General features: G+C 39.3%; 1 protein-coding gene across 1 annotated transcript in view; it reads left to right on the plus strand.

Annotated features, from left to right (window-relative positions):
- FHOD3 (formin homology 2 domain containing 3) overlaps positions 1 to 10,384 on the plus strand; it is a gene marked incomplete at its 5' end in the record, with an annotated part of 98,172 nt that overhangs the window by 15,578 nt on the left and 72,210 nt on the right. The window contains 3 exons of the mRNA XM_010166297.1: positions 1,887 to 2,021; positions 5,398 to 5,448; positions 10,163 to 10,377. Of these exons, the coding sequence (XP_010164599.1) occupies positions 1,887 to 2,021; positions 5,398 to 5,448; positions 10,163 to 10,377 (401 nt within the window). The remainder of the gene's footprint in view (positions 1 to 1,886; positions 2,022 to 5,397; positions 5,449 to 10,162; positions 10,378 to 10,384) is intronic.

Raw genomic sequence — 10,384 nt, forward strand, 5'->3', positions numbered from 1 at the left:
TTCCTGCTCGCACAGACATAGACACCTGGGAACAATAGGTTTGCATTAATGTTTTTGTCTTCTTCTGCACCTATTTGTGCTGGTGAACTGATACTGTTACAGTAAAAATCTACATTGTGCAGCTGTAGGCAGGTAAATAAATAACGGAAAGAGTCTGAGTTCTTAAAAAGTAATGAAAATTTATTCAGGTTTGCGTCACTGGTTTGAGAACATTGCTTTAGACAGGGTTTACTTTCTTTTCAGAAAAGGCAGCATCTATTTTTCTCATTAATCCTTTCATTGCAGACCTTGTTATGACAATGCACAGAAACTGCTTTACGTGAGTTATGTCTTTTTTGTTTTATCAGTCTAATTCAGTGTGGATATATTTACATCAGTATAAAGCTACCCTGTATGATACAGATTTTTCCTTTCTGAGAGAAGGAAAGGCAGGTTTACTCTGAGGTCACTCCGTTGCTGTGTGAGAAGCTGGTGATACCAATACCACCATGCTGAAGGAAAGATGTGTGAGAGGAACCACTCTCCTAGCCAAAGTAGTACTTGCAGTAAAAAAATTTAAAAATCTCTGTCAAGACCAAACTATAAGTGGATATAAATGCAGCTGTTTTAAAGTGTATTTGCTATTTGAAGCTGTTTCATCTCAAAGAAAAAAATCATTTACATAGTAGAGGAGTCTTTACTGTTGAGGCTGCAATTTCTGACCAAAAAAATCCCACTTTTTTGGCTAGGCATTTACTCACCTTACCTCATGCATCTTAACAGCCTCCTGAAGAACACCGAGAAGTTGGTATGCGTTATTGGTGGGGGCCACTAAACCTTCTTCATTACCGTAACCTACTGTGGAGCATCCAGCTCATAGTTATGGTCAGAGGACTGCAGAGAAAGTCCCCTTTTGGACTAATTTTTGCTTAGCCATAAAGCAGGTGGTAGTGAACTGTTCTTTTTGTTCACTGTGGACAGAACAAGAATCAATGAGTCTAAATGGCAAAAAAAGAAATTTAGGCTGGACAGCAGTGAAGCCTTTCTTGCTGGCAGGGGTGAGTGGGTGTGGTACATCCATCATTCAGGATTTTTAAGGCAGTTCAGACAAACAGTTATCAAAACTGCTTTGAGAAGGCTAAATCCTGCCCTGGGCAAGAAGAGGAAAAATGGGTAATCTGTTCTCCTCCAGAGGCATTTCCTCTGATTTTTTGGTAGCAATTTTGATGCCACTTTATGATTATTATAACTAGCTGTGTTATCCCTCTGTACTTTACTGATATGTTCCTGTACATGCTTCATTTTACTCTTTCAGCACAGAAATAATGATAACAGAATTTGTTAATGTATAAAGGAAAAATATGCCCCTATTTAAGAGAGCATTCAAATTCCGAAGGGCAGTTTTAACGTCATCTTTTATTTTTGTTTTTCTGTATTCAGGATTCTCAGGTGTTTGTGACATGTCTGTTTTTAACATCATGGCATAACATATTTGGAAAGTGCTGGAAAAATATTTCAGATTTTTTTTTTTTTTCCCCTTAAAAATTTCAAAAATCCATTACAGGATTCATCTTTTCAGTTAACAGGATTATACAGTAAAAATAAATTATTTAGACACTATTGCATTTGAAATAGACTGAAGAATTCTTACACATACTTTATTTGTGCATCAGAAATTTGGGAATTTAAGAATCCTACCTTATCTATCATTCTTAAGCTCATCACAGTCTCTAAAATCAATTTAGCAAGAGGATGCTCAGCCAGTGCTTTGAAGCATCCATACATAAATATTGCCATGTCATTCTGTTGGTTGGGATTATGTTACTTGCTGAATGATTGCTACTCATTTTTTGCCAGTATAATCAATAAAAGTGACACTGAGAAATCTGATCTTCCTTTCTCTGCAGGCCAGCTTTGGGTGGTCTCCTTACATCATCTTTTCGGCAGCACCAGGAGTCCTTGGCAGCAGAAAGAGAAAGACGACGTCAGGAGAGAGAAGAAAGGTTGCAAAGGATAGAACGTGAAGAAAGAAACAAATTCAAGTAGGACTCTCAGTCTGTTGCTTTAATATGTGATGAATTTGTAAATCATTGAGACATTCAACTGAAAAATAACTTAATTGATGAATAGTTTGAGTGTCTCTTTAGATACCTTTCTTGATCTAAGTATTTTAAGAACTGATATATTAAACACATCATGATTAATTTTGGCATTTAATAAACCATCAATTTTTTTACAGACAGCTATATATTTGCCAATTATACTGACTGAATACATGAAGAGGCCAGGTTTTTAGCTAATATACTCCTCAAGCTATAATCTCAATGAGGCATAGGGTTTGAAGATGAAACAGTGGGAGGAAGGTATCGAGAAGTGGGGAAGGTATCAAGAAGGGAGGAAGGGACTGCACTGAGACATCTTTTTACTTTTATGTTCTGCAAAGTATAAGTGATTTGCTGTCTTGGAATGCGTGGTAGTGTTTTTAAACTACTTTTTCCTGCTTTTCTGAACATGTGTCTCTTCCCCCTGGAAACAGCAACTGACAGAAATAAATTGTCAAAATTATTGCTCAAACCATGGCCAGACAAAGGCACCAGCTGAATATAGGACTCTCCATTTTTGCATCTGAGAACATGTTGTGTGCTGTGGGATCCTAGGGTGTGCTACCTGAGGATAGTAAGAGACAAGCCCTCTCCTCCTGTTAAATCCGTGCCTGGAAATCCCAGCACAGACACTAGCCAAGACTCTAGAGGGCTTAGGATAGACAAGGAGCCTATACCTGAAGTGGTTTGCCTTGCTGTCTGAAGGGAGTGCACTAAGAAACCAATTTGTTTCCTCATAAACAGGAGTGAAAATTAAACTTATTTTTAGTAGTTAGAAGACATAATGTAGTAATCTAAAAAATGGTAGGATAAATGTTTTGTAGCCTTAGAGTTGGCATTTATGGAAAAGATGGCACTGGATTTCATGTGAGCTTGTTTATTAGTATGCAGGATTGTTTTCACTGTAATCATCTCTTTAGTAAGAGGTGGAAATGGTCTGTGTCATAGTGAATTTGAAAAGAGGAATAATTTACTAGTGGTTGGTTGGTTGGTTGAAGGAGAAACTCTCCTGGCTCCAGAAGATAGCTAGTTTAGAAGAAAATGAGAGGCGGAGGGAAGGTGGAACAGCACCATAATAGGATCTTTGGCAACCAACAGCTGCCCAAGTTCTGAAACACAAACAATCGGGTCTCAGTGTTCAAGCCTCTTCCAAAAACTCTCCCTCTAAGTGCTATCATCAGGCTGCAGCAGGCTGCCGTGGACAGCCAACATGATCTTTCAGAAAGGAAACTCCCAGACCAAAAAAGCCACCAGGACATTTGGCAGCTTGACCTGTTTGAATAACAGATCTGCGCATTTCACTAGAGGTTGGCTGCAGCACTTGTTCTGTCACTAAAAGAGCTTCCTTAAAGTCAGAAAAAACAATTTTTTAAAAATATACATCTTCATCCCATTACTTCAGAGTCAGAAACTGTTTAACTAAACATCATGATTGTGTTGCACATTTAAGACAACAATTTTTCCATGTCCAAGGTTTTAATCTTCTAGATTTGAGTTCCCTGGTCACCCAAAAGTTATAATGTGTTTGAGTAGAGGGTCTCCAAAGCCACCAAACTTTGCAGACAGACAGCATCCCACAGCTGATTAAACAGTCTGGCAGGAGGAGAACAAAGCCACAGCAAGCAGTCATGAACAGTTTCATAAGAGTTCTTGGGATTACATTATCGTATCATCAGTCTGGCTAGAAACCCAGTCTCTGAAGATGTATTTTTGATTAAAAATAGCACTTGCAATTCACAGCCTTTAAACTTGTGAGCAATACTGGATTTACTATCATGACTCATTTGTTATCTCATTCTTTCCAACTCAGCCTCGAGAACGTTGCACTAGGTTCTGGCACTATTATTGACAAATTGAGGATAATTTGAAGGAGAGCATCACCAGTTTTGAAAGAGCTTGGTTTTAGGAGAGGTGTTAAAAAGCTTCATAAGCTATTGCTAGCAAAGGGATAGTTTACATAATAGATACTTTTCTCAGAGCACTATTGTATTCATTGCATATATAGAACAATATATCCTAAAATACAAGGGTTATTCTTCAGCTGTAGGGAAGAGTGAAAGTTGTCAGAGGGGAAAGACTAATGTTAAAATTTGCCTGCTGAAAAATTCTTCCCCCCCACCCCACCTGGGAATTATTCCCGTAGCTGTTGTAATTCCAAAGAATACTCTAAAAATATGATAAAATTATAGCCAGTTCAGGGATTCAAAGGATATGGAGATAGCCTGAAACAGTAATGTGTGTTCTCTATTAATGGACTTTTGAAGAGCACTTGCAAGCAGGTGTTTGATAGCTGTTGATGTAGTAGATGGCAAGTCATTCATTTGATGACAGAATATAAAGAGAAAAATAGTCTTTTATTCATAAATGGTGTAGTTCTGAAAATCTTTCTGGCTACTCACAGGTTATGCTGTGGAAGAGTCTAACAAATAAGGTGAAAGTCTCATCAGCTTTGCCCACCAGATTCAAAGAAATATTAAAAATATAGTGTAAGGAACTACCTTGCTGTGATATTGAGGCAGACTGGACGTTCACTGGGTTCTGCTGCACTCCGAGTTAAATTTGCATCCACGTTTGTGGATGTGACAGACCTGCTTGAAACCACAGTGCTCAGGCATCCAGCAAAGTTGACTTGGCAAAACCTAAACATATGAGTTACTTGAGGAGCTGTGGGAGTGGCAGCTGAGATAGAGGAAGGTTTGTATGTAAAACTCAGGTTGAAAAATAAAGAAGTGGAACGTTGTTTCCTGTCCGATGATCCTACAGGCACCTTGTAAGACCAAAGAACTGTCCTACTCGGTAATGCCAGTCTGTTGTCCCGTTTCCAACCGTGGCAACTAGAACACACTGAGGAAAGAGGGCTGATACAGTATGCTCCCTGCCTTGGTCTAGCCTGCCAGCTGCCACAGCCACTGCTTCGGGGCATTCTAGATGGAGCAAATGAGGAATGGTTTAATAGCCACTAATGTGCCTGCTCATTATGGATGAGCCCAGTTCATTGTATTTCATTTCAGCTTCCAGGTTTCAAAATGTACTTCAAGGTCTTCACTTTTTGGATTTTTTAATAATTACTTGTAATGACTTGCCGAACTACATAGTTGGTGTACACATATCTGTGGTGTATGCATGGAAAAGCATACATGCACAGTTTTCAGCCTTTTTTTCAAAAAACAAGCTAATAATTTTTGTTGATAACAGCCTTTGTTGTCTCTGATCAGCTTGTTTGTACTGCTCCTGGTTTCTTCTCCTGTACTTATACTTCTTATACTTACCTTATTCTTCTGGTTTCCTGTGCAATTTACTGCAATTTTCTTTTTAGCCGTGATTATTTAGACAAAAGAGAAGAACTAAGACAAGCAAGAGAAGAGAGGTTTGTATATAATACATCCATCCTTCCCTTTTGTTGTTTGCACTTCCAATATTCTTTACTGTGGAGCTGTTGTGTATTTACATTTTTAACTCTGCATGCACAGAACACTTATTCCAAAAGACTTCTACAAGAAAGTGGTTGTTTCATTAAAGAGGAGAATGAAGTCCAGCTGGAAGTACAGCAATATATGAAAAGTACCAGGACTGGAATGCATAAGAAGTGATTGATCATCTTTTATCTATTTGTGTGGGAAATAAGCTTACTCCATTTGCCTCAGAAATTTGCCCAAATTTAGTATAGTTATAAATTAAATAAGCCTGCCTGTCTCACCCTGTGGGTCCCAAGCTTTCTGGAAGCTCAGAAAAGGCAACTGAGGATAAAGGAAGCTGGGGTCACAAGCATTACAAAACTGCAGTCACAGGCTGATTGAAATGGTTCTGACCCGCCCCCCCCAGCATGTTTTTAATCTTTCAGGGCCAAGTTTTCTATGCCAGTCTCTCTAAACATCAGCGAGTAAATTACGAAGCTTAGCAGTGTTTATCATTGAGGCATTGTTTAGTTATATTTAAATAGTGTATCTAAAGGGGGTGGAGCCTTTTTAAAAAGAAAAAAAGATCTATTAAATAGTTTAGCAACTCTGGGCTAGGCTGGGAGTTATGTGCTTATGAAAGCACATTTTTAAAGGAATATTCAACTAAAGACTTTTCAGTAGCTTCATCTCTACCTTACTAGTAATTACACCCTGGAGGGAGCTCTTTTTTTTAACCTGGAAAATATGCACAATACTGAACAAATAGTAGATGAAAAATCATCCAGATTGCTTCATTTCTGCTTTTATGGTCCTCTAGAGGTTACTTTCTGGAGATACTTTTGGATAGTCAAAAATTGGAATTACATTATCAAAGTATGAGAGCAGCCATCTCAGAAATCATTGTGTTGCTGCTTTTTGGTTTGGGATTTTTTTTTTTTCCCCTTCACAAAACCATTATACAGGAGGCAGTTTATTTCTGCAAACTAAAGTCTGATCTATTGTGGCTGAAATAGCTAATATTAAAAAATTATTTTGACATCTCTAAGAGTAAGAAAAAGTGGATGGGCTTTCCTTTGTCCTTTCAGCCAAAACAGTTACAAATAGTATAAAGAATTTTCTGAAATGAAATGCATCTGAGCACTTAAGCATCATACACCGATCTTAGCTGAATGAAACCTTTTACAGCAACTGTGCTAGTCAGCAAGATTTGAAACAAATTAGAAGTGAGGTCTCCAGCACTTTCAAGTTGTAAGGGAATGTGCCAAGTAAACTGGAGTGGTTTTGGGGAAGTGTTCAGTAGCAGGGCATCACTGCTAGCTGAGACAATTTCACTGGTCATTAGGAATGTGCCTTTATCCTTAGAGCTCTTTTGAACTGAGATCACAGAATCACAGAAAGTTGGGGATTGGAAAGGACCTTGAAAGATCATCTAGTCCAATCCCCCTGCTGGAGCAGGAACAGATGTTAAACTATAAGGTCTTCCTCATAAAGAGGAAAGACACGTTTGCTTTGAGAGCGCATAAATATTGGAGAAATCTTCTGCAAGTGAGGTCATGCACCAGTAGTCCGTTACATTGGCCTTCTGTAACTTTTTTTTTTTTTAGAACCACCTTGGCATAAATGACATTTTATTTCCTGTAGCAAGTTGCATGTTGATTTGTTTTAAAAGAATGCATGGACTGTAAGAATATGCTATAACCAAGGTGCTAAAATCCTAGTTAAAATCTGGGTTGTACATTTACCCCATATCAGTTTGGAAAAGTAGAATGAGATAATATTCAGCACGTAGGAAAGGCTCTGTTAAAAGCACGTTTGTCTAAATTCTGTCAACTTTTGGAGCATTCTGTGTACTATTGTGTCATTCTGGAGCTCCAGAATACAGACACCCACTTTTCCAGTGGCTCTGGAGTGGCCTGGGTATGAGGGAGAAAGATCCCTGCAGCTTCAAGAGCTCTAAGTGTAACTGAGCACCATTCATTTCACGTGATCTTGCTGTTCAGTGATTCAAGGCCTTTGTTACTTTGTTTGGATGGGTATTTTCCAGTGGTAATTTAAAAATAAAGCCAAGAAAGGTGAGCTCCCAAGCCCTCACTAGTGTGATTTACAACTCAGGTGCTCTCCACCCTGTGACTTTGTACATAAACATTTTAAGTCACCATCAGGGCATCACTCAGAGACCTAGTGAACTCACAATGATATTTGCATCTACTCAAAGATGATAAGTGAAATGTTGTGTTCATGAGGTATACCAAATGTATAGCCCACAGATTTTTGGGTTTTTGTCTATAGGGAACAGTTGGTATAGGCATCATAATGCCTGCAGGTTTCCATGATTTAAAGGAACATGGCAGTACACAGAGGCAATGTGTCAATCCTGAAGTGGAGGAACTAATTGCAGCAGAGGGATGGTAGCTCTTCCTTTCAACTCTTTCATGAGACCTTGTGTATTTGATGCTGCCATTCATTCATTGTTAATACACTGGGCAGAAACAAAAAATAACCTAAATAAATGTCATCTATCAAGTATGAAGTGTTAATACCTGATTCTTGAGTGATTTTTATTTCTCAGTTAAATTGCTATATCTACTTATTAGACTTCCCATTCAATAACTAGTTATGCTGATGTGCTACCATGAGAGCTGCTGTTCTGTTTCCCTTTTTTCTTTCAGTATAATAAGCAGGTGTATTTTGAGGAGGCACATCTTGACGATATTCCTCTGCTTTGCTAGTTGGCTCTGCAGCGCAGAGCTGCTTTAACATTTTAGCTACAGAAGCTAAAATGTTAAAGCAGCTAAAAAAGAGCTGAGGACAATGAAACATTGTAGTTCCCCCTCCCGCCCCCCATTAGAGAAGGATCCATCCAGATCTGTTGGCAAACTGCAAAGCCCTCCTTGGTGGCAGCCAGCTGGTCTGTACCTGCTTTCATTAGAGAAGGATCCATCCAGATCTTTGTTGTAGTCTGTTGGCAAACTGCAAAGCCCTCCTTGGTGGCAGCCAGCTGGTCTGTACCTGCTTGAGCTAAGTGATCGATTTGAATGGCTCTTTATGAGTCTGAAGTCCCATCTGCTCTACTTGTGAGGAGGCGGGAGGCGCAATATGTAAGTGACCAACGTCAAAAGAAAGACTGGCTTCATGAACTGTAACAAAACATTATGCTAATGCCAGCAAAAGGCTTTCTCCTCTGTTGAAAAGGCAAAAATCATTCTCAGGAACTGGCTTCATGTTAGAACTGTAAACAGTTCCTATTTTATAACCATACAAGTATGTGCTTGTTATATTTTCATCCAGAGTCTGTAGGGGTTCTTTTTCTCGCAGAATTTGTTCAAAGCTTGTGCATACCTCTGGAGGAATAAAAAAAAAATGAGTTTGTTCTTCATTATTGCTGTTTGCAATAAAGCAAATTGCCTCTGAAAACACAAGGACTGTTCTTCAAAGACACTTTTCTATGCTTTATATGGATGTTTGCAAATGTGCATGTGTGTGGCTACCATATGTACTAAGCATGTTACCACGTATGTTACCACATATGGCTGATGACTTTACCCTGCCTGCTTTTTATGCACCCTCGTACACTAATTTGGGCTGTCAGTGAGGCAGAAGGGGGAGGAGAGGTGTTCCCTGTTACGAAGTGTTTACAACAGTGGGTTATAGGAGGATGACCACATTGTTTCAGGGACATAAGCAGTAGTCTCGATTAGCCTGTTTAACAGTTCACTTGTGGGTAAGACAAACAGTCTAAAGCTCAATCCAGCTGTATTCATGAATTTATTCCTTAGCAAATAATGGTGGATAAAATTAGCAGACATCTGGAAGAGGCACATATTTCAAAGTTATTTTGGTTGAAATGTATAAAGCACACTATGAAGAATATGATTGGTAGCTGGTCTTAATAAACAGTTAGTGAGTTCTGCCTGCCTAAAATGCAAAACAGATGTATCTTTGTTCTTTTAAAGTGACTTTGATGAATAAACTACATGTGACGTCAGGTCCAAGCTATTGGATGTCTGAGTCCGGCAGAGAAATTTTTTAGAATAAAAAAAAGAAAACTTTCCATTGTAGACTCTGGAGAGAACAAAGTTAATTCCAGTGCACTGGTCTCAGAGCAAGTAGAAGCAGGTTCAGAGACTTTAGATAGTCAATCCAAACTATTGGTATTTATTATTGGTATTGTTTTCAGGGAGATCTGTTTTTGTCTGCTGCACTAAACCAGTTTCCTCTCCTTGCAGCAAGTCTCAGACTTTGGCTGTTTGCATCAGTATTAAGGGGCTCTGGCTTTGGAGGTTTTTGGGCTTGTTTTTTTTTTTTTCCCTTTTGCTTTTTTTTCCCCTCCTGTTTTAGTTTTAGGAGAGGGAGGGCTGGGAGGAGGAGGAGGAGGAGGGTGAAAAGGAGGACAGACAAATGCTTCCAAAAAGAGAAGGACTATGCAGACACAATACTATATCTAAGGACTCTTTAACTCTGCTGGTTTTTGCTTTTGTTTTGTCATGAGCAGTTTAATTTTTTTCAGGGCAATAGTCTTTGCTTTGTTGTGCATTTTTTGTCAGATTGACCAGGCAGGCAGTTTAGCACGGTACCCCTCGTGTCAGGAAGTCAGCTCATTCTCTGCAGGTGTTTCATCCATAAACAAGCATCAGCCACAGACTTCTTTTTCTTTACGGAAACCCTCTGGAATTTAACTTTCAGATACAAATACTTGGAGAGGTTGGCAGCGGAGGAGTATGAGAAGGAGCTGAAGAGTCGGAGTGTAAGCCGAGGCAGAAGTGAGCTGTCCTTGAACCTGAGATCTCCTTCAGCCCCATCCTCACCTGTACCCAAGTGTGTCAGCCCAGCATCCATAGAGTCCCAGGAAGAGCTGAAGACCCCTTCCACGCCTTGCGGGACCCCTCGGCCCTCAGAAGGTAAGTG

The sequence above is a fragment of the Antrostomus carolinensis genome, unplaced genomic scaffold, assembly GCF_000700745.2.
Source record: "Antrostomus carolinensis isolate BGI_N321 unplaced genomic scaffold, ASM70074v2 scaffold9044, whole genome shotgun sequence".
NCBI classification, from domain to species: domain Eukaryota; kingdom Metazoa; phylum Chordata; class Aves; order Caprimulgiformes; family Caprimulgidae; genus Antrostomus; species Antrostomus carolinensis.